Here is a 24932-nt window from a genome sequence, read left to right on the forward strand (position 1 = left end):
GGTTTTCTTCAACACAGAGTCTATGGAAAAAATTCCGTGACACCCAAAAATGGTCGTAAAAAGAGGTGTTCGCTATACAGAGGTGGTCGTTCCTGTAGGTTTCACTGTACTTCGTCGGAGAACAAAACATTATCGAACTACGATATGAGTTTTAAATTGCTATTCAGAATAATAATAATAAAGTGAAAATAATAAACAGCACTATAGCAGATACAAATTAGATATTTTGTTAACTCTCTGAAACATACTCCGAGAACTTATAGAATAACTTTGTACTTTTAAAAAAAATGACCGACGCATTGACAAATGCTGAACTTCTTATTTAATGAATGATGTTTTGACTATTTTTTTTTTTTAACTGTTTGTTCCATTGACGTTTGTTGATTTTTTTTAAATGAATGATGCATTAAATAATATTGTGAATGTTTTAAATTGCTAACTAATTTTTTACCTTTTTTTATTACAAAATTAATCACTTTTTACAGATGCATTAACTAATTTGAAATTTTCGTATAATTACTATTTGTAACTGAACTTGCCAAATTTAAAACTTAAAGAAAATTTCAAAAATTTTAAAATTGAGAAGAAAAAGTTTAAATTCATCTAAAAGTACTTACACAAATGAATAGTTTCTATATTTCAACTTTGTCGACATACAACTTATCATGATAATGGGTTTCAAGTTAAAATTTGTAACTATTTTATAATTCAATTAATCAGGAGACAAGGAAACGCCAGTCTCGCATCGGGGGAAATTTAGCTTCTTTCCTTTTTTAGTTAAAATCATTTTATTTTATTTTACAACTGGCGTTGAGCAGCCAACCCATTTTTGGGTTTACAACTACCAATGTTCAACTCCGTAGCCTCTTAATTTTGAATCCAACCCAAACGACAAAGTAATTCCTGGATCAAGCATTAGAAGCAGCCTTTGCGGAGGATTTTTCGATGGAGCTAAGACGCATTTACGTTTCACGAAGTGGAAAACCAAGAAAAACCTCCCATGGTTATTTCAATCGCAAAGGGATTCTAACCCATAAGCCGTTTATCTCTAAGGATATTTTACGTCGGCACTATGGTCGGAGCAACACGGGAGCAGAATTCGTATCGACCAGTTATCGTTGGGATTCGATTGGAAGGGGTCAATACAATAACCACAATGGCTCAGTTATACTAGTTAACAGTTATGTTAACTGGACTAAAAACCACAAAATTCTCACCTAGATACCCCATCAGATTCTATCCTATGATTTGTTGAGTATTATTTGGAAAATTATTTTCCGACCAAGGTTTTTTGGGGGAAATTTTTATAGATTTAATAAAGAATAATTTAAAATCGTAATTTTTACCATACATTATTAGAAACAGTTTTTACGCATATTTTTTAAGTTCTGAAAGACACATGGAAGAGTGAAATTCGAAGAATAAAAACTAGACTACTTTATACTAAACCATCAGTTTTGTAATGCTGATTTTTTGTTTTTTAATTACATTTAGGCAAGTCAATTCATCGTTTTTTCATCACTTTATGTTTTAAAAGTGGAGAAAATTTTTTTTGTTTCATTTTTGCATGTTTTTTTTAACTGTTTTAACTAAAGCAAAGCATATTAACTGAGTGTTTTCAATAGACTTTATTCTTTTATTGCCACTTATTTCTTGTACGGTAAGGCAGATAACAAGTAACCTAGAATACTGCGATTCTCTACGTTAAAGTTAAATTTAAGAACTAAGAACATTTTTTTTTCTGTTTCTCTTTTGATTTTTTTTAACTAACTCTTCTTTATCATCAATGTTTTTATTATGACAGCATTTTTTAAAGAGCGTTTCTAATGAACGTTATTCTTTTTTGGTAATTTTTTTTCTGAAAATACGGCTATGTGACAAAAGTTAAGTTTATATTTTTAGCGTTAAATCTTTCATTTAAAAATTAAGGACGATTTTTGTTTTGGTTTCTATCTAGCTTTACCTTTTTCAAAAGCTATTAGACGTTTTTATTATAACGCTGCAATTAAAATGGTTTCTATTTGATTTTAATCTTTGCTTTTTTCTTGAAAATACGGTAACTGAAAAACTGAAATGTTTAGCTTTAAGATTTTCTTTCAAAATTTAATATCAATTTTTATTTTTTCTGTTTTGCTCTTGTATATAACGTTTGTTTTTTATAGGCGTTTTTATGATAGCGTTACATTTTTAACAATGTTTTTGATAGACATATTCTCTTTTAATGTCTCTTTTTAATGTAATATTTTTTCCGGAAAATATTATTTTTAGCATTAAAGTTTTGTTCTAAGAATTAGAGGTTGTATTTTCGATACTCTTAAAAAAATTCAAAGATATGTAAAACTTAATTCAGATGAAAACCACACATAAAATTTTATTTCTATTTTCATGACTCTATCATTTTACGGCCGCTCACAATATCTTAAAATAGCTAAGCAGTGGTTTCTAAACGCATCCAACTAAACTTTTAATTATTACTTCAAAGAAAAAACGTTAATTTATAATTTTTATTATTTAACAGGAGTCAATATCGGAATTTTAAAAAAATTGCTCGATTCTGACATGGGTTGGTTAAATTTCGTTATTTCCTTAGGTTAAAAGAAGCGAATATGTTTTTGATCTTGTGATAATTATGTAAACAAAAATATTACACAAAAGACTTTTATGATGATTAGTTCTATTATAACTTATCCCTGACTTAATGAATTACATTTGAAAGTTTCTAAGCTTGTAGTTGATTTATTGAAATATTTATTTGATTGAGCTGTTGATTTGGTTGAATAATGATAAGTAATTAATCTTTTGATCCATAATTTCCAAAACCAAATTTTCGTTAAAATGAAAGTTTAATTAAATTGTTCTGCGTATCAATATTTGTCATAATTTCATGCTTAATCACTTAACAATCTTGTAATTTGATGATATCTGTTCGGCTTTTCTTATCGAATGGTTCTGCAACTGTGCAAACATATTTATTGAAAGTTCAGAGTTAAGCTACCGACTTTGAATCCCATTTCTTTTACTGACAATGCGTATAGAATATAGGAGACAAAGGTTTCTTCTAATTTTAGAAATTCTTAATTTACAACTGGAATTTGTTTAATATCACCCACCGCAGCGATGGCTATCATCATCCCCTGTGTCCCAAATTCAAAGATATGGCTGAAAAATTTGTCTGTGAAGTAAAATGGCTAGTGCGCAATGCTAATCACATTTGCTAAAATAATTCACGAAATTTTGAACGTCCTTGACCCCTTGGGTCGATAATCGACTTTTTCAAAAATGCTTCCCTTTATTATTTACATTAACTAAATTTGCATTTTAATCTAATTTTCAAATACGAATATCTCTAAAATAGTGCTATATGTATTTATAATAACAAAAATGCAAAACGCGCTTTAAAAATAAAAAATAAATGAAATAATAACATTTTTAAACGATCATTCACTTTTTGCTACCCTCGTCGATTAAACCTTTTTTGCAATGTCTACATCAGCAGAACGCCCGACCCAAAGCAGAAAATAAACTTGATAAATAAAAACCGAATCGGAAAATAACTACAGAAGAAGAGAAGAGCCGCATTGAAAATGTAGATTCCCATTTGGCTCTTTCTGCTGTCATTACCGCAAGAAATCACGTGGCCCGTGATCCCGAAATACCGCTCTTACACATCTCGAACAAAGATTTTGGAGGATGGGGAGCAAAGGGACAACCGAAAGGATCAGATCTTTGAGACGGGTAACATCCGAAGGATGTATATCAGACTTTCCTTCACCGAAACATGTTTTTTTCAAATTTCTCTGGAGCGCCCGCTTTAGAAAAAATATTTGCATTGAATACATTATTATATTAATTACATTCATTCATGAATGATTATTTCTTTTAACTTTAAAGCTTTTTCTACGAAAATTACTTTGCAATTTAATTGTTGGAACCTTTTAAATGGATTTCGTTGAATGTTTGTGCTCAGTGAAAAGTCTCTGTAGGAAAGTTCAAATGAATAGATATTATTGTCAAATGGAAATAAAATAATTGATTGATGAAAAAAGCGATGGCTTCCAGTCGATCTCGTTTTTATGTGGATACACCCTTTGATAATGAACTCCCGTCTCAAAGGCATAGCATGTATGTGAGTCATTCTGAAGTGGACGCATCCATCAAAAAACAAGATTTGTCATCAGCGTCATCTTCAGCCACGCTTCCAAGTGCCGCTGGGTCAGTAGACCGGCTCACCGGGTTGGGTAATGAAAAGAAAACACCTCGTTTCTTCACTTTGAAACCAAAGACCTCTTTTTCTCTGCGACCTTTCTTTTCTTCATCATCTATACCTTCGCTCTCGCCTTCCAAACGTCGAAAAAAAGAATCTAAAATCGCCCAAAGGCAAGATTCGTACGTGCAGACAGATGACAACCAGCGGTTTTATGACGAGGTCGGGGTTCAGACCCAAAACGCCTCCACGGTCGATGTACCGGTCCAGACCTGTTCTAATGAGTGGGATGATGCTTGCAATTACAAAAAACCGCTTGTTACGAGGCCCACGTTTTCTCTTTCACCTTATGGTAGTTATTCCTCCAGATGGTCTCCATCTTCTGTTGCTTCGAAACCTCCTGGACTTGTATCAGATGAAAACAAAAGTTCTAAAAATTCCTTCGTCGCTCCGTTGGATTCTTCTAAGCTCTTAAAATATGCCACGCCTTTTGCCACAGCTGATTCTTCTCCTAAACCGACGTCAGCAAAATTACTGAAGGAAGAAAAGAGTTTGACTGATGGAAGTTGTTTACAGCATTCAGCTTCTCAGTTGCCCTTATCTGTAAACGAAACTTCCGCTCTTGTGCATTCAGCTGATCCTAAAAGTGTTCCTTCAAATTCTGTTGATACAATTGATGAATCGCAAAAGTCCGGCTCAGATTTAAAAAATTCCATTGAATCAAATCCTAAAATATCGCACAACCGCGAAAAAGATGCCGTTAAGATATTAAAATCGAATAGTGAAACTAAAGATAATATAATTCGATCTTCTAATAGTCCAACCTCTGTTTTGAAGATTGACAGAACTGATTCGCCTAAACCAAGTAAAGCTAAGACTGTGCATTTTGACCTCAACGATTCAAAGTTTGATTCACCTGTTCCAAAAACTTATTCACCTATTCCCAAAACTTATTCATCTGCTACAACAACTGAATTATCCATACCTAGAAATATCGATAAAGAATTTGAAGCATTGCTCCGAAATTTGGATATTTTACCAGAAGAACCTGATAATGTTGATTTAAAAGTTTCGCCAGATAGTGTCCCTCAAACGCCTCCAAAAGTTAATTACGTTTCACCGGATCTTAAAACCGCTCTCGATGCTCTTAAACAAGACTTTCTTGCACCTATTCCAGAAAATGATGTAAACTCAGATGACAATCCAGAACGAATTACAGACGAATATTCTACGAACGTAAACGATGCACCTTCAAGCGTTAATAAAAACCTCAACGAAGAACATTTAAAGATAAATATTGAAGCTGAGACAGCAGATGGAGGATCTCAAAATAAACAAACACCTACACTCGTACAAGATGAAAGTGGAAATAAACTTTTGGATTTAGGGGAAAAGAGTTACATCCCAACGTCATCGGCCTCAGCAAAATTAGATGTCGAAATTACTGCTGAATCTGAAAACGTTTATGATAAAGAAAACACGGGCGAGCCAGTAAAAACTGTTCAACTGCCAACTTTACCTTCCTTTTTTGAAAACTCTTCTGAGACCACAGAAAGTGAAATCATTGATCCTAGGTTATCTGTTGTGTCTTCCAGTTTTGAAGATCCCAACGAAAGTATGTTGTCTAGATCCAGTTCGCGCAGCAGTATGAGGAGCAATCCTAGATCTGACTTTGAGTCTTGTCTCGAGAGAGCAAGTAAATTCGATTCTTGCGAAAACTTGGATCAATTGGAAGAAGAAATAATTCGAAGTTTATATAGTGAGGACGTCATGGATGATCTTGGAAATACGCAACCGCAGTTTGATAACTCTGGTGTTACTGCTGCACCGAATATACGGAGAGTAATTCTAGATAGATTACTTAGTGGTGAGAGCGTTGATGAAATTATGCCCTCCAGTCCTAACACAGTAGGGGGTTTAGAGGAACACTTTGATTTTAATGATGCTCGGAAAAAGGTAAAGCAAAGCAAAAAATATACTGCCACCCTATCGAAATTTGAAGAACCTGAAATTGAAAATTATACCGAACTGCCTACCCCTCGTCATCAAAATTATATTAATGCTACTCTTAACATGAATAATACTAACAACTATTCTTCTACAGATACTGTTCTGGATCCACGTGGTAAGTCACCTATCATACTCACTCCTATTAATAACAATTATCTTAAAGAATCTTTTCTTTTTCCAGATATTAAATCTCAAAGCTCTGATGCAACTCCAAAAGTTGCAAAGCCTTCTAATGAAATAACCAATACTAACAACGGAAGTAACTCTCCTCTTTCAACTAACACTCATAACTTAAGCTCTGATGATTCATCTAAAATTCAAAACTGTGACTTTACAAACTGTATACGTCCTTCAAAACTACTAAATAGTCCGTTTCTGGCTGAAATTAGCGCAAAATCATCAGCTCCCCGATATTCTCCGGATCCTGCATCCCAAGTCATTCCATCTCAAAAATCTCCAGATGTAACTTCGAAAGATAAACAAGTTGGAAATTGCGACTTTGCTCACTGTTTGAAGCCATCTCAAGTCCAAAATAGTGTCTTCACAGCAGAACTTTCAGAAATAACAGCCAATAAGTTTTGCTCTGATTCATCCCGTACTTCAATTGATGCCACCCCGAATGGAAACACCATTTTTATGAAGGAAGATCCTGCAGCAAATTCTAAGAATGAAGTTCAGCACCGTACGGAACTCACCATAGTCTTGCAGCCACCCTCACTGGACAAACTAGCAGATACTGCGGAAGCAACAGAAAATCTGTCTTCAGCTAGAGAAGACTTCCCAGCACATAACAAACAACCTGAAGATATATGTCCCCCACCTCCACCTCCCCCACCACCTTTTTCGCCATCATCAAAAGTAAATAAATCTGGATGGAAAATCAGTGATGGTTCATGTTCATTGGAATCTCAAATTCAAGATCGGCAAGCCCATCTATCAAAGCCCATTGCTCATTCAATAGAAATAAGACCGTCCCCTAAAACGCCCGTCGTGTTAGAACTTGAAAAAAAGTTTGAAAAGCAATCAACTTCAACGATGATTCCCAAAAGTTCTGGTGTTGCAATGCGTTCTATGAGTGAACCTGTTATCGAGTTACCTGATCTTAAATCAACGGAGGGTAAGTTTTTTTTAAAAAAAATACATATATATATATTTTTCAGAACAAATTCAAATACTTAAATAAAATTTCAGTCATAGATAACGTTAGAAGTGTTAAAAACTGAATGAATTTGGTAATTCAAGCTAAGTTATCATTTTTTAAATTCTTTCTTTGTTGTGATAAACCTTTCCTCAGAATAATTTTTATCGTTGTATGATTAAGATTTCCTTTCTTCAACATATGTTTCTAGTTTCACTAGAACTAGATATTTCTGCTAAAACTATCTTGTAAATTTTTAATTCTTAATTAAAAATTTACAAAAGCAATGTTTAATGGTCTATATATCACCAAAAATCCAATTTCAGCCTTTTAAAATTTGTTTCATTTTTAAGAAATGTGTAGTTGTTCTTTTCACAATTTTTATTCAGTAAGTTTTACAAATAGTAAAATATAAATCGTTGACAGAAATTGTTTCTTATAAATCCATTTTGTATCAAATCTTTGTAGCTTTAAACAGAAACTAGAGGGAGGAAATTATAATGATTATTTTTGAAGGACGACACTTAGAAAATATCTCTTGAATAAGAACTGTTTTACTCAAGAAATAAATGTAGATTATAGAAATCGTGATTATTAGAAAATCTGTTTCAATGTTAAATTATTAGTACCAACTAATTTTGTCACAATCAACCTCTATTATGAGTGTTACATTTTAGTGCGCTAAAATATTAGCTATGGAATTTAGAAATGATGAAAATGTGTATTAAAAAATGTACAGGGTATACGATAGAATAATATTTAACAATTAGCTCAAGTATTATTATTTGTAACTATTAACAGCTTGATTACTTCACCTTCGTTTTTTTTCCTTAAAAGTCAATATTTTCCCCAAAGGCAAAGAATATTTTGATTATAAAATACATAATAATAGTTTTATGTAAGAACATTTTGTTAATATGTTAATCGTAATGTAACGGATGTTTACCTGGATTTGAAATTTTAAAAAAAACTGCACTTGAAAAAAATTAGCCTGGATAACATGAAATGTAAAGTGTATGACTCAATTAGAAAAAATAAATGAGAATAAATTTCACTCGCTAACGTTATTTAATATCATAAATAATATTTAATATCATTATAACAATTCAAATAACAAACTATTTGTCTTGTATTTAGTTTTTTTCTAATTATTAAAAATTTCAATATTAATATTTTTATCTGTGTACATCTGATATTTTACTTTCTTTTTGTTACTTCCGACATCAACTCTTGCGCTAGCCTAAAAAATAAAAATGTCGTGAGAGATATAAATAAATTTTCCTAAAACAATGGCTAAATAAATAATCATTATTTAAAACAGAAACTGAGAGGGAGAGAAAAGCGAAAAAAGCACTTAAAATTGCTGTAACTTTCGAACTAACTGGGGTTTTTTTTTCTTCAAAAACTTGCGTAAAGCTCGCAAATAAAAATGGCCCTTTTAACATGTCTAATTTCATCTCTGCAGTTGTATTTCAGCCGCTGTAAGTGGCCCACGTCGTAATTGTTACGAACTTAACAATTATTGATTTTCGAACTAATTATGGAATATTAAATTTAATTATTCTGTCGTACTTACTCTAAATCTTTCAACATATTTAAGTCTTTTCAGATTTCTAAGTCTTATAATTTTTACTCAGCAATGTAATGTAACGTTAATAAACAATGTTATAACAATCAATGTCATAACTCAGCAATGTTATAACTAAATGTAACGTTAAGTTGAGCACCAAAACATCGGATACCGGCAACGGCTATTATGATTTTTCAATAAAGAGAGACAAATTATTTTCAAGTGTTATTTTCCTTTAAATTTTATCAATCTTTACATAATGTTATCAAATATTCGGTTCTTTTAAAATTTTAACTGGAAAACAGTATTTCATAATTTCCCGAAAATAAATTGTTTGTTTTAATATTTATTAAGCAATTCCGTATTCAACTTATATTTTAATAATTTCAAATGTGAAAGTAATTTTATTTATCCTTTAAAAATAAGCAAGGCTATCGAATTTTTTTTTTAAATTTTGTTTTAGAATGCTTATTAGAGATTTCCCTTATCATTGTCCCTTTTTTCCGTTAATCGTTTAATTATAAGTGCACTATTTTTCAGTGTCATATGAAAAAGTTTTTTTATGATTATAAATAACATTTACTAAGTGATGTCAAGTGTATTCCGTATTGTTTATACTTGTGATATTAAAACCCAAATTATAAAATAATAAATTTTTGTTTAAGTAATTGTAATTATTAATTATTTCCTAATTAACTTCAAGTGGCAGGAAAACGTCGAATTTCTTCCGAAATCTATTGACATTCTTAAGTGATAGTTGCAAGAAATTTGTTCCAAATAACAAATCCTGAATTCGAACGAACAAACTGCTTGTTATTATTTTTTTTCAATTTAATAAACATTTTTCACAATTTATGAAAAGTAATTAATCTTTAAATGATAAGCTAAAGAGAAAAAATTTAACTGGGATAGTATAACTCATCACATGCCTTAACTAGGGTTGGCATGGTTTAAGCCCGTATTTAAATCGCGTTTTAAATCACTCGACATTTTTTTTTAAAAATCATTGATTTAAATCACTTGGTTTAAAATAAATAAATCATAGAGTCAAAAATATTTTATAAGGTATTATTTATAAATACACACTAATGATTGTGGTTTTTTTAAAGTCTGATTTCATTAATATAAAACTTTTTTTTCGTGAAGTAATGAAATGGGATAAAATGTATGTAAATTATTGTTTAATGGTCAAAATAAGCTAAAAAAATTAAGACCTAATGTAAAAAAACAAAATGAGAAATTCATAAATCATAACTTTCCATTAGCTGTATTTAAAATAATTATCTGTTTAATGAACATATTTCAATTATACTCACATACCAAATACAAGTACAACTTTTTAAACTTATACCTTGTTTGTGTTTATAAATAACGAAGAAATACTTGTTCTTTCAAGAGAAATTTAGACTAATTGATTCCTTATGTTTCCTCAGCTTTCTTTATTTGATGTCTTACTGACAAATTGGGTATTTGTCTTTACAAATTCATACGGGATTGAGCTTGGAAAAAAATATATATGATTTCAGTGATTAATTTGTAATAATTTTAAACATTTTAAGTTAAAAATATTAATCACTATAATTGTAATTACATGTTTTTAAATAATATTAAGCCTTGTTAATATATCTTATCAGAGCTTTAATTGGCAAAAGTAACATAAACATAAAAATCTAATTTTTTTAAAAAAGAAATCGTGATATTTTGCTTGCCCTTACGTTTCCTTCGTCCAGAGGAAAAAAGTCCCTTAACATTTTTTTCAAAATATGTATCATTTGCATACTTTGCCAATTTATTAATTAGTATTGTATTACAGTTTATTTTTTTTACAAACAATATTGTATATATTATTTTCTTTAATACATATGAATCGTGGCTGAACTCTAAAAGGATTATCTCTTTTATTTCAGACGTATAACCTCGTTCCCTCTAATGTTTCTTTTTCTTTTTTTTTTCAGTAAAAACAAGTTTTAAGCGCAATGAAATGACTTTCCATCTAGATTCTATATTTTAAGCAACCATTTAACGCCATTATTTAGAACATTTTTGTCATTTGTGACTTGTGGAACAGTTAGTAACTCAAATTTAGTAAAATAGTGCCGCTCCACCCCGTATTCTTAACCTCTTCTTTGATGGATGTTAAACGCTTAGTGAAATAACCTTACTTTTTCTTTTATATAAAAAAGAAAAAGATTACGCAGCACCCTTAAATAGAATTCTCAGAGTTCCTAAACGTCTGTCAGCAGCGCACTTGATGCAGCCATTCCGTTCGTTCATTCACCAACCCCAAAAATAGCCCCTTTTCTAATATCCGTTTAAGATGACGTTTTCTATAGCAATTATTTTTGCTGACATAGTTTTTACTTGTTTCTTTGCTTGAGATGACTTTAATTCTATCTTCTTCTCCGCCACAGTTTAAATGTCCGAGTTCCTGAGACCATCACCAAATCACTGCAAAATGTGCTAATATAGTTAGTTATTCCAAATTAATATGTTTTTATTTATTTACGTGCGATTAAAATAAAAGGCACTTTGCTTAAAATTTCATTTTGTGCATGGGTGATTCTTTTTAAACATGACAATTCGGACCAAAAATTTTTTTCAAATTTAAAGTTTTCAAAATAATCTAAAAATTTTTTGTATACTTCTTTAGTTACATTTATTAATATCTTACAGGCAGCAGCGTAGTTTATAGACATTTGCTCGAGAAAAAAAATAAAATGGAAATTCACCAAATCTTGAATGCCAGGAAAATGACATATTAGCTTAGAAGTTTAAAAAACAGTCATTTTAAGTTAATAGTAAGTAACTCAACTTAAGCCTTTATGTTAAATGGACCATAAACTGCTTAAAATAATTATTTTTATCCACTGTAGAAAGAAAGAAAAAAAATTTGTTGCTGATATGTACAGAATAAAATTGCGTATAATAATCAATCATTAAATAAATAACTTTGTTACATCCAAGCATATTACAATCATACATAAACTTGGTATTAGGTTAAGATTTGCTTTCCCTCCTTACAGTAATAGCAGTTAAAAAAAAATTCTGGTAACACTTCAATGTCCTGGCATTCATAAGCCAAGTAAATGACAGCCAGGATAATGACAAATTCTCCATTTTATAGCATATAACTTTACTTTAATTTAATATTTTGGTTTAAGACGTTTATATTCTGCAGAAAACAACAGGATTTCTTAAAATAACTTAGATAAATCTATATAGTTTATGTTATTAATGATTTCAATAAGCCAGGAAAATGAAAAAACACAAAAACCTACTCACCTTGAAAAAAAATTTTTGAAATAGATTTTGAACCAGAAAATTGGTTCTTTATGCATTCAACAAGACATGTTCATAGAGGAGGGTATCTAATCAATCTATTAACATAAGATATTGATTGCTGGCTCTATCTATTTTGGTTATAAACCACTAAATAAAAGTAGTCAAGAAAACGACAGATTTTCTCGGGACAAACAAATTATTGACAGAAAAAATTATTTTAAACGAAGTTTTAGTAAACAATACCCTCTGAGTGTATTCTAGAAATGCTTACATGGGATAAGATAAAAAAAAATAGATTTTGAAAAATGTATGGGAAGTTTTGAAGCTAGTTATTATTGGAAACATTATTTGGGACATGCCAGAAAAATGACATTTTGAAGCTCAATTAAATTTTTTAACTATACAAAACAGTCAATGCTAGTGCAAAGTCATTTTAAAATGCTAACAGCAATGCAATTTATAAAAAAAATTTTTAAAAAAAAAACAGATCTTTTAGTATTATAATATTAGATCTTGGAGCAAGGGACTGTGTAATGTCATATTTCGTGAGAATCACCCGTATAACATAACAATCGATCGAAGAAATAGGGAGCCAAAGTGTTAATATATTTAATGCTTTGTTCTGTATATTTCTTACATTTTATTTTCAGTTTTTTACTTGTTATCTTTTGCTTCGTTTATTTTTTACTTAATATGTTCTATTTTCGTTTCAATTTTCTTTTACTGCTCCTCACACTATTATATTGATATCTTTTGTTTGACTATATTAATACAATATTAGAAAGCACTCCTTTTTGCGGATATAATTGTGTGAGCTGATGACGAGATTATATCGTCTCATTATTTTCTTTTCCAGCTTTTTAATATTTTTTTAATAAAACTTCTTTTTTTAAATATTTTTGAAAATATTTTATTTTAATAATTTTTTCTTATTCTGTTTTCATTTATCTTAATTATTTTCCATTTTTTCTCTATATTTTTAACTTATTTTATGAGTTCTATATGCTTGCAGCTTATGCGCAGTAAATGAAACTTATTAATATATATTGCTATGTAAATATTTAACAATATGTATTAATAAGTTTTATTTTTTATAGTCCTAATGATTTTCTTTGTTCTTTATTAGTTTGGATTAAACATAGGCTCAAAAATGTTCAAATGTGATTCGTTATGTTTGTGATCAGTAATTTCATTTCAATTATAATATTTATTCCAGTACTATTTATTTTACTTAATTGTAAATAACTATCTAAATAATTTCTTTCTTGTTTTACCTACAGGAACTAACTATTAACTAAAAAAATATCTTCAACTCCGACTATTTAAAGAATAAAAATTTAAAAACGAATTATTGCCCAGCTTTATTGACGTTTTAACATTTAATGAATTCTGTTGTCCTAATATTAAATAGAAAAAGCACTGGAGGAAAAAAAATAATTGCTAATCTTTTATAATATTATTTTATATAATATTATTTTATATAATATATCAATCAACAATAGCCTCTCATAGTGTTAATCTTATGTTAAAGTACTGATCTTAACACAAAAAATTATGAAGTGTATAATTTTAATACCTTTTATTTTTAAAAAAATCGTTAGTTGAAAAAGTATTATTTGTTTATGATTAATTTATCACAACACAATACGCAACAAATTGGACAAGTTCCTAGATTAAATTTGGAATCAATGGCTAGAATTGGTCGTTATAAATAAAGAATTTTATTTATTTATTTATTTTATTTTTTTTTTTAAACTTTTTTCTAGGCTGGTTTTTTCGTGTTCCCCCTCCCCTATACTCTGGTTACAATGAATAAACTGATATTATTTAGTCTATAAAAGGAAGAAAAAATATGCAGTAAAACAATTCAAAAGTACAATATCCTTCTTAAATTTTAGAATTTTATGAAAATCTTAAAAATATGCTGAATGAAAACGCGTGGTGTTTTCATACAGTACATTAAATTTCAACTCTCTTATAACATTTTTTGGAACTACAGAGCTGCACACGCAATATATTATTATTTGCCACAGGTTTAACAAATAATCAGTCTCGTATTCTCCAATATAAGTCTCGAATCGAAAACAAATTTTAAAATTTTTTATTCCAACGTACTTCTCTTAGATTTTTCTATACATCTTATCAATTGCTATTCTTTTCGTCAATAATTTAATAATTGTTATACTTATCGTGATTGCTATACGCTCGTAATTGTTATACTTTTCGGGCAGCAAAGCAAAATGCACTGTAATTCATTATTTAAAGTTTTAAAAAAAAAAATTTCATGAATGAAACCTATTAAAAGTGCAATATTTTTTAAACAAGTATGAATTTTCAAACTATTAAAAAAATTAATTTGATGTCATAAGAAACCTAAGAACGTCGTCCTTTTAGTACACCAAATTTTAACTCTGTAGCTGCATTTTTCTGAGCTGTGAAGCAGTCCTAAAAGCATTTATTTCTAAGGGATAAACGATTATAATTGTCTGACGAATTACCTAATGTTAAATTTTTTAATTCCATCCTCTTCCTCCAAATAATTTTAAAAAAACTTTACAAGCTTAAAAAAATAAAGAAAAAATAGGGATCATGTTATAAATACATTTACCTTAAAAATGTGCTACATTAAAAGTGAATTTTCATGTAGAAATACAATGAGTACTTTTGTATTTTTACATAGAAAATTCTAATTTATTGGCTGATTTACCTGTAATAAAATCGAAGACTACAAAGAAAAATTTATGTTTTTTCACGTAGTTAAAATAATATAAACAAATATTTATGCTAGTAAAGATGTACGTACTCATAGTAAGGAAATATTATTATTATGTTCTGTTTTATAACGTTGTGTTCGCTATTTAACTCTTGAGTTTACAAAGGCAAACGTTGTAGTAGCCAATTATATTGATTAACCATTTCCTTCAAAGCTTTTGTTAACTGTCTCCTCCGACTTTCTTTGCAATAACTACCTATCATCATTTGGAAAGGAAAGGTGTAAAGATAACCAGAGTGTTTCTTTTGGCTGATCACCAAAGTTTATGCGTCATTGCTCTTAATGGGAACAGAACAGTTGGTTTCCATTCATCCTTTTCCAAATTCGTGTTTAAAACGTTTATAAGAACCCAATTTTATGTCTTTCGCCACCAAATACTCCTTCACTGTTATCTTAACAATATGGATGTCTTTTTTGAAAAAGCACCAGAAATAAAATATTAATTCTTTCGGCCTCCGACTTCGAATTAAAGCAGTTAATGATTAAATTTATTAAATAGAAAAACAATTTAAAGTTGCCGAAACTGCCTCAAAAATCGACAACGTTTATGTAATTTTAATGCTTTGTTTGTTTATTTTTTTGCTTTGTTTTTGAAAATATAATATTTCTTAACCATATCGTTACGGAATATTAATATAATATCCTATATGATTGCCACATTTATTATTTAACTTCATTTTTTTAATGTTTGGCTTACGCATTCAATGTTTAATGTAAATCTGAACTGTTCTCAAGATGGAAATAAATGTAGAAAAAATTAAATATTTTAAGAAATTGAAAAAAATCAACTAAAAAAACTTCTTGACCAAAACACTGTTTTGAAGTAATTGTGTTTAAAAATATTTGCGTGGAGAAAGTATCATCGACAATGTCAGCCTTTATTTTTAAAAGGTACCCCAAGATAAAATTGAGTCAACTTGCCTTATATACTTGTGAATTAGAATTGTATTATTGTACTGGTAGTTACACTACATTACGCCCCCACCAGTTTATCTGGAATAAAATTCGATGGATGAATAATTTCCACTAATTGATTCATTGCTGTTTTCATGAGAGGCCGGGATATCTGTATTAAGGTCACCGGATTTTTTTTTATTGCTTATGGTGAGAACTATATTAAGATTACGATTATGTGCTTGGCCGCTCCTGTTATGCTATTAGCCGTCGACAGGCTTCGTTGTGTGTGATCGAAATGGAAAAGTAACAGCTCGATTCATCTATCAATGTCGCAAATAGCAAGTCAACTGTTCAATGTGGACCATCGATCGAAGTTCACTTATTATAGTCGAAGTGGATGTTACGTCGAGGTTGGCGTGTTCAAATCACGTTCGGGTCACCAATGTGGGGAAAGTGTTATTAGCAATGTCATCCTTCATCTATCAAAAAGTACCCTATGATGGAATCGAGTTAACTTGGCTTATATACTAGTGAATTGAAATCGTATTATCGTACTGATATTTACACTACAATTAGTATTTTCTGGCGTCATATATATTTTATTCTTACTTTTATAATAAAATAGAATAATAGTTTAATTGTTCTTTAAATAATAAAGAAAATTTAATAAAAATGATTTGACTGCTTATGACCTACAAATCCGCATATTAGAATAGTTTATATGGATGGTTGAAATTTTAAAAAAACTTCGGTGTATCCTTCCGCTTATGTTAATCTTACGAGCCGATGTGTGAACAGGCTTGATATTCTAAGATGTTGTTGTTGTTGTTGTTCATTTACGTCGCACTAGAGCTGCACAATGGGCTATTGGCGACGGTCTGGGAAACATCCCTGAGGATGATCCGAAGACATACCATCACAATTTTGATTCTCTGCAGAGGGGATGGCACCCCCGCTTCGGTAGCCCGACGACCTGCACGCGAATGATATTCTAAGAAGTTTTATTATTGTGATTTTTAATCATATTTACCCGAAATTTAACTATTCGTAAGTTTTCTCTAATTTAAAAATTCTAACAGGTCGTGAGCCGAAAACAAGTTTACGAAAATTAATATCACAATATAAAGTGTAAAGGTAGTTTTGAGTGTTATCCCTTATTTGGCTATAATTGTATGAAATATAGTCGCTTGTTATTTTTTGGGTAGCATCCATAGCATGCTTGGGTTGCGAGGTTTTCCGAATATATTTGTTATTTGTTTCATTGAAAGTTAAATTAAAAGAACGCGTAATTATTGTGAACACTACATGTGTAATTCCATGGCGTGTTTTTTCAAGCTTATACGAAAAAAATAGTCGGAAGTTGTAACCTGGAAATCTTACTGTGAATTTTAACCCCCTAACGCTACCAGTCCCGCAGTGGACTGATCGTTAAGACACGGTTCCCAACAGATCACCGAAGTCAAGCATCACTGGCTGCGGTCAGTGTGCGGGTGGGTGACCACTTGGATCAGCCTGCGTGGGAACCGAGGGTGTGCGCTGTGCGGTATTGGTCCTCGTTAAACTGTTCTACCGTAAAGCGCTCGACTTCGAGTGCAGGTCGTCGGGCTACCGAAGCGGGGGTGCCATCCCCTCTGCAGAGGATCAAAATTGTGATGGCATGTCTTCGGATCATTCTCAAGGATGTTTTCCAGACCGTCGCCAATAGCCCATTGCGCAGCTCTATTGCGACGTAAATGAACAGCAACAACAACAGCCTAGCGCTATTTGTGCTTAGCTTTATATTGTTAACGATCCCTACTTAACGCTGAAGTCCAGGACTAACTATATTACGTCACAAAATACAAGTCTATGATTGATTTTAAATTATTATGGTTCTAGGATCGTACAAAAATAGGTAGCCGGAAGCTTTTATACTTCCAATTGGTATAAATTTTTTGTAGTAAACACTTTTTTGGTTTTTTTTTTTTATGCGCAATAATGAATCTTATGTATTTAGCTCTATTTTATTCACAAAATATTGTAAAATCTTATTTGAATGTTTAGGCACACAATATGTGAATTCTTGAAAATCTCGTTTAATATATTTAGAGAGTTATAATGCCTTATTTTTATTTAATTCAGCAGGTTTAGTGTTTTTAGTTGTATATTTTTTTGCTAGAAATTTTTGAAGATAAATCTAAAGTGCAGGGTAACTATATATATAAATTAAAATATTGAGAAAATATGTATATATATTCTTGTGAATTTGTGTCTTGTTAAATTCTTAGACTAGCTTAGAAATTACTTTTAAAATGCTGTGTTTCTTTACTTTATATTTTGTTCGTTTTGTAGATAAAAGATACGAAAGTAATGATGGATTCAGAAGCCATTCACCTTTGAATAGTAAAATCTATAAGGTAACTATTTTATTATTATATGTAACTTTAAATACATATTTATTTAATAATCCTATCTAATTTATATTATATATTTATAAATATTCATTATATGTAACATTCCCATGTAATTCGTGTATACATTTATTTATTTTCACTTTGCATTTTTACAAAAAAGTAACTTTCAAGTTTAGTTGCTGTGAAATAAAAAGCTTTTGAAAGATAAAGAAAAGTAAATTTTTCAAATTCTTTTAATTATACTTTAATTTGCAGTAGTTCTTTTTTAAATTTGAACTTTTTGTTACTAAATTTGTTTCTTAAATTGAAAAGAACTCCTATTTCCGCCCTACTTGTTATGTAGTTAAATTTAAAATTTTTGATGCTTTAATATACTCTATTAGTCTCTGTAAAATATAATATGGTGAAAATGATTTTATTTTTTGAAAAAATATTCAATTAAATATTCTATTTTGTAAATACTATTTCTGCGCAGGTTAAGGCCCCTTGATTAATTTACCTTACAGCTGCAGAACATACTAAGTTTCTTTGCAGTATTTGCTGCTCTAAGTTTTCTGCATTAATTAACTTTTATATTGTGGGTATTTTTTATTTAAAACTTAGAAATTGTAAAATTATTGTTAAATATTAAAGAATTGAAAGGTTTACTTTTTCAAACTTTAAAAACAGCTTTAATTTGTATCCCAATAAATATTTGTTGGTTTTAGGAACTTAACATATAAGGTTGTATCATGTTTATTTTTAATTATTTCTTAAAGTTAAATGAACTTATGTTAAACTATTAAACTGAAAAAAGATAATGTTCTGTTACTTATTTATTGATAACCATCAGAAATATTGTGCAAGAGTTTTAAATTATCCTTATTTACTATTAATTTTTTTAACAACAACAAATTAGACTTCTTTTTTTATTCAAGCTAAAATTAATTTTTGCATGTTCAAATCTGATGTTAGTAATACTAAGGCTATTTGTTGCAAAATGCATTACATTGCCTAGACTAAGTCAATTCAAAAGTTTTACTGTTCCACAGTATAAATTTATTGATGTAAATCATCTTATTATTTAGCTTAGTTGAATTCTTGCTTAAGTCATTAATTTTAATTGAATATAAATATTTATTCTATATATATATTCATTTNTACACACACACATTTGGTTTAAAAATAAATAATAAATGATGTATTTTTATTAATTTGTACATAAGATATCCTTTTAAAATTATATAAATAATTTAATTGAGAAAAGGTGAAAATATTTTTTAAATGTTTGATTTTACGTAAATTTAATCATACAGTTTGGCAATCTCCTTTATGAAAACTGCATCAAACTCAGTAATTTTGACTGTTTTTGTATTAGTATTTTTGTGACAACTAGCTCTGATCTTTCTTCACATTTTTTGTTCCTGAACTAAAGCATCAATTTTGTACTTAATTCATTTAAATGTAATTTTTTTTAAACTAAATTACTCCTCCTTGCATATTTAATTATTATTTAATATTGAAAAGCTTTTCATTTGATCCTTTATTCATCCTACTCTTAAATCTCTAAGAGACCTCACCCTTTTGGATATTAATGTCAAATTTTGGATTTTCTATTGCTTCTTTTGTTCTGAACTACTTTCAAATTCTGATAATCATATTAGGCGTGACAGGCAAAGAATGTTCAAATGGCTAGCTTCCATAGGCGTAATGAAAACCGTTTTCTCGCAGGTTACTACTATCCTCTGAGTATAACAGAAAAAGCAACATATAGGTCACAGAAACAGAGACGCTTCTTAAAATGGATTTACACTCACCTCACCCCCAAGCACTGCTATGGTTGGGAGAATAAGAAATGTTTTCTCTTTTTATTTATGTTTGGTCTGTTGTTGCATTTTCGAACCACTTATTAATCGAACTGTATTATTAAGATATTTCTTTAAGAATTTATTTATATCAATGTCGTATCATCTCTATCTACCAGTCCGTTTTGATATAAAATGAAAGAATAAAATGTATGTTTGCATGAGGTAATGCACATGACCGATAAACTGTTCTGGTGACATAAATCATGACTCTCAATTTGCTTATTTTGCAACCGTCGTTGAACAGCTGACCCAATTTTGGGTTTACGACTACTAATGGTCAACTCTGTTGGCTTGTAGTTTTGAACTGACCCAGACAACAAACTCCTGTATCAGTTCCCCCAGAGGTCTGATTTGTTATAGGACATGGAGGACTTAACTCTTCGGCTGGCGGGGATCAAACCCATGACCTCTTACATGGGCCCAATGCCCTACCAACCAGGCTATCCCGGCTCCCTCAATTTGCATTTTTTTTTAACTGTCGTTGAACAGCCAACCCAATTTTATGGGTTTATGACTATTAATGTTCAACTCCGTAGCCTTGTAATTTTGAATCCAATCTAGAAGACTAGGGAACTCCTGGATCGAATATTAGCAGAAATTTGCCTTCCTGGAGGACTTTTTGATGGAGGTAACCCACATTTGCGCTACATGAAGAGGAAGACCGCAAGAACCTCCCATGGTTAGCCTGACGGCAAGGGGACTCTAACCCATGATCCGTCTACCACTGAGGATATTTCACATCAGCACTGTGGTTGGTGCCTGCCGGATGCGGAATTCGTATCGACTGGAATTCGAACCCGGTTCATCTCATTGGATGGCCAATGCTCTATCCCCTGAGCAATCGTGGCTCTCAATTTACTTATTAGTACCTACTGTTGATCTTATTACATATGATGCTCAGTTAAATCTGAGTTTGTTACTCTCCCTTAAGTAATTTTTCTGGTATAGCATACCATACCAAGGAATTCTTCCTGCTTGTTACATATTAATAACTGGACTTTTTCTCCTTTATATATTCATTGCTCAAGACCTTCTTCTGAAGATTCTTCCAGGATAACCTTTTTTCTTTTTTTTTCTTGACACGGACTACCAATCTCTTATCTCAAACACTCTAAAGTCTGATACCACAGCGTTGAGACATCATTGTTTTGGCCTTTTTCTTTTTTAACTAGTGTAAAGCTTTAATACAAAAAATTTCTTCACTGGAGTTTTTCGTCCATTCTGATGTTTATGAGCAGCCCAGTTTATTAACTTATTTTTAATTCGCTTGATGATATCAGACTCTTATAACAGCTCTGAACATTTCTGTGTTAAAATGTCTTTGCCATTTTCTTTCACACCGCTAAGAATGCTTCTGGAAACCTTTCTTTTTAAAAGTGTTATTTTATATTCTCCAGTTTTAATTGAATAACTTAATGCCATTGAAAAGTCAATGCCATTTAGATTTAAATAAATGAGTAATATCATCTCTTGATTTTTTTCAAAAATTTAGCAAAATAAAATTATTTAAATGATTCTTTATAAAGATAATTTAATAGTGTAAATATAGATTTTAAAATACATTTTTGTTTCTGTATCATTACCATTCAGACAAAAATTTTAGCATTAAAATCAATTTTCTCTGATTTAACAAATATTTTATATATATTTATAAATCTACAACCAGACAAATGTGTAATCCTTCTGATTATGCTGATTGTATAATTGTATTCTAATAATTATGTGAGAAAATAATTTTAAAAAATTTATAGTTTTCCATATCTTAGAATTTGATTAATGGACATTATAGAACAACATATTTTTTATTTTTCAATATTTATTGGGTGTCCTAAAATGTTTCTTGTTATTTTAAGGCTGATAGTAATGGTTTTAGTCCAGATGAAAGAATGAAGAGTCCTTCCTTAGTGAATGGAAAAAATGACAATTACCATAATGGTTCTGCAGAACCTTCAAATACCATTATTACCCGTAAGTGATCTTTATGGGATGATTTCTTTGATCTTTTTTTTATTAAGTAATTGCATGTATTCAAAAACATTATATGTAATAATTTTTCTGTATTTTTTAGAGAAAATAAAAATTTATTTTTAAATTTCTCAAATTTATTTGGCGATTTGACGAAAGGCAATGAATTCTAAGCTATTGAAATCTGTTTTTTTTTGCACTAAAAATGGTGGATACAAATGTAATATTATAATGTAATATAAAAACAACAAATATGATCTAGAATTAACACATTTAGTCAAAAAAAAAATAATGAATGTGTATCTAATATAAACAGTAGAAAAATTATTTCAATCTTACAAAAAAGAAATCTTTCAGATCATCAGATTTGTTCCTTTTTTTAAAAAAAGAAAAAAAAGTGCTAAGACTAATTTTATAACTTTTATTGTTTTTCATTATTTAAGTTAAGAATGCAAAAACTTTATTAAAGATGAGTCTCATACCCAAGTATTTTGGCATGTTGACTGCAATTTGATAGAAACATTATTGTTTTAGGCAATGATTACAAAAGTGTGCCCAGTTGTATTAGTTCTTTATCATACTTTCTTAGTATTATTCTCTACTATTATTATGATGTAATTAACATTATTCCTAATTAAGGGCTTAATACTATAAGTGGGAATCTTTTATTATGTAAAGTAATCCTGTGATTTTATATTATTATGTAGCATTTTATGAAAAATGTGTGTAACTTAATCATTTTGCAATTATTAAACTGTAAATTTACTTATCTTTGTCACAAAGACTAAAGTGAGAATAGTCGAACTTATAACCCTCATAACGCATCTAACTCTCATACAATTGCACACTTGGTTCAGTATTTAACATAAATAATTTTGCTGTAAGTAAAAATATCTAGTTTTAAACTTAGTGATAGTTATGTCTTTTTACATCAAAGCTTAGATATATTTTGTTGTTTCTTTTATCTTAGATGAACCACCTCCTCCTGGTGCTGTTTTAATCGATAAGAGAACAACTATAGATGGAGATAAAGTGCATACAGATAAGTACTATGCTCTTCCCGTAAAGGAAGTTTTGAAAGAAACAACATCGACAACTAGATTCATTCCAGCTCCACCCAAGTATGAAGGTATCGGTCCGACTGAAGACGGTATTCCAATTGCACCTAGAAATGTACGTTTTTTTGTTTGAAGGGAATATTTTGGATAAAATTACTTTTAAATTTTAAATATTTATTCTTTTTTTAAATATTAAATATGTGTAAAAAATTAGTTTGGATTCTTGATTTCAGCCAATTTACTTAGTTATTTAAAAAAAAAAAAAAAACAATCTTTAGCTTTGATGCTTGATGGCAGCCTATTTAATTAATTTTACATTCTAAATTATTTTTTTCTGTGAATTATCTATTTATTCCATATATTTCTTAAAAAATATCACTATTGTATGCATGATTAACCTTTTTAAGAATTTGGTATCTAACTAAGGTTTGGAACATCTTTTAATTTTTCAGCGGCATTTAAATTTGAATTAGTAACTCCTGAACATATTAAACTTTTGCGAACAATGAAAGTTATAGTTGTAAGAAAAGCAAGAGATTTTTAAAAAATATTGTTTGTGTAAATTTTTTTAACATTTCATATAATTGTGTGGAGTTATGTAGTTAATTAATTTTGTTTCCATTGTTATTACTTGAGTTATTTCTAAATGATTTTCTTTTTGTTGCTCATCTCATATTTATTTAAATTAAGCATTTGTGTTTTGTCTGGTGAAATGATGTAGACTAATGTATTTAGGAAGTACTTTCAGTTTTTTCTAAATGCATCCAGACATGTAAATAAATATTTTCTTAAATAATAATATATTTTGTAAAACTACTTTATTTTAAAGATTTAATTTAATAATAACTATTTAAAAATAAATGAAACTCAACTTGTTTACTACTTTTTTAGAGTGTAAAGAAAGAAAATATGCACAACTGGTACAAGACTATGTATAAATCTTTGCATAAAGCAGATAGTTCCAATGGTATGTTATACATTTGTACAGAACTTTACAGAATTTCTTCCACTATACACTTGTTTTCAATTATCTTGTTAAAATTGATGAAAATGTTTCTTACTATATATAAAAATCTAATGATGGTGTCACAGTTTTCCATTGTTGTCTGTGCATTTTTATTAGCTGGAAAATCATTTATTAGGATTCAGTTTTCCCTCATTCATTTCCATATTGTTCTGTTCATCATCAGCATAATATTGATAAAAGTTGTAAAGGTATTGTTTTCTATAAAAAAAAATTTAGATCCCTAATTAACTGTTATTTTCCTGTACTGCTATTATTATGATTTTAATTCAAGAGTTTAAAGCTAAGAGAATTGTTTTTTTTTATTATTATAATGTAATTCTGCTCTACATTTTAAGATAAAATAATTTAGTAAGGTGGTCTAATCTTATTAACAGTTCTACAATTATTACTTTTGTGCAAGCTCAGGGGATAGAGCATTTGCCATCCAATAAGGTGAACCGGGCTCGAATCTCAGCAATAGCTGTTCAGTACAATTCCCGCATCTGGGTTGTACTGACTGCAATGCTGACGTAAAATATAGGTACTCAGTGCTGGACGGATCATGGATTAGAGTACCCTTGCTGTCAGTCTATCCGTGAGAGGTTCCCGTTGTCTTCCTCTCCATGTAACGCAAATGCGGGTTAGTTCTATCAAAAAGTCCTTCACGGAGGCAAATTTCTCCAGGTACTTGACCCAGGAGATCCCTTATCTTCCTGGATTGGGTTCAGAATTACAAGGCTACAGAGTGGAACATTAGTAGCCGTAAATCCAAAAATTGGGTCAGCTGTT

The 24932-nt window shown here is 29.9% G+C and overlaps 1 protein-coding gene across 2 annotated transcripts in view; it reads left to right on the forward strand.

The window, feature by feature from the left end:
- Nucleotides 1–2923: 2923 nt before the first annotated feature.
- Nucleotides 2924–24932, forward strand: part of LOC107436706 (uncharacterized) — a 43024-nt gene continuing 21015 nt past the window's right edge. Inside the window, exons 1-6 of one of the 2 annotated variants that reach the window (XM_016048505.4) lie at nt 2924–6329; nt 6396–7331; nt 18206–18270; nt 21968–22082; nt 23050–23252; nt 24029–24104. In XM_016048505.4, coding sequence (XP_015903991.2) covers nt 4037–6329; nt 6396–7331; nt 18206–18270; nt 21968–22082; nt 23050–23252; nt 24029–24104 — 3688 coding nt within the window. In that variant the 5' untranslated portion in view covers nt 2924–4036. The remainder of the gene's footprint in view (nt 6330–6395; nt 7332–18205; nt 18271–21967; nt 22083–23049; nt 23253–24028; nt 24105–24932) is intronic. The other variant, XM_016048506.4, reaches the window with a different exon arrangement.

This window comes from Parasteatoda tepidariorum, chromosome 4, assembly GCF_043381705.1.
Source record: "Parasteatoda tepidariorum isolate YZ-2023 chromosome 4, CAS_Ptep_4.0, whole genome shotgun sequence".
NCBI classification, from domain to species: Eukaryota; Metazoa; Arthropoda; class Arachnida; order Araneae; family Theridiidae; genus Parasteatoda; species Parasteatoda tepidariorum.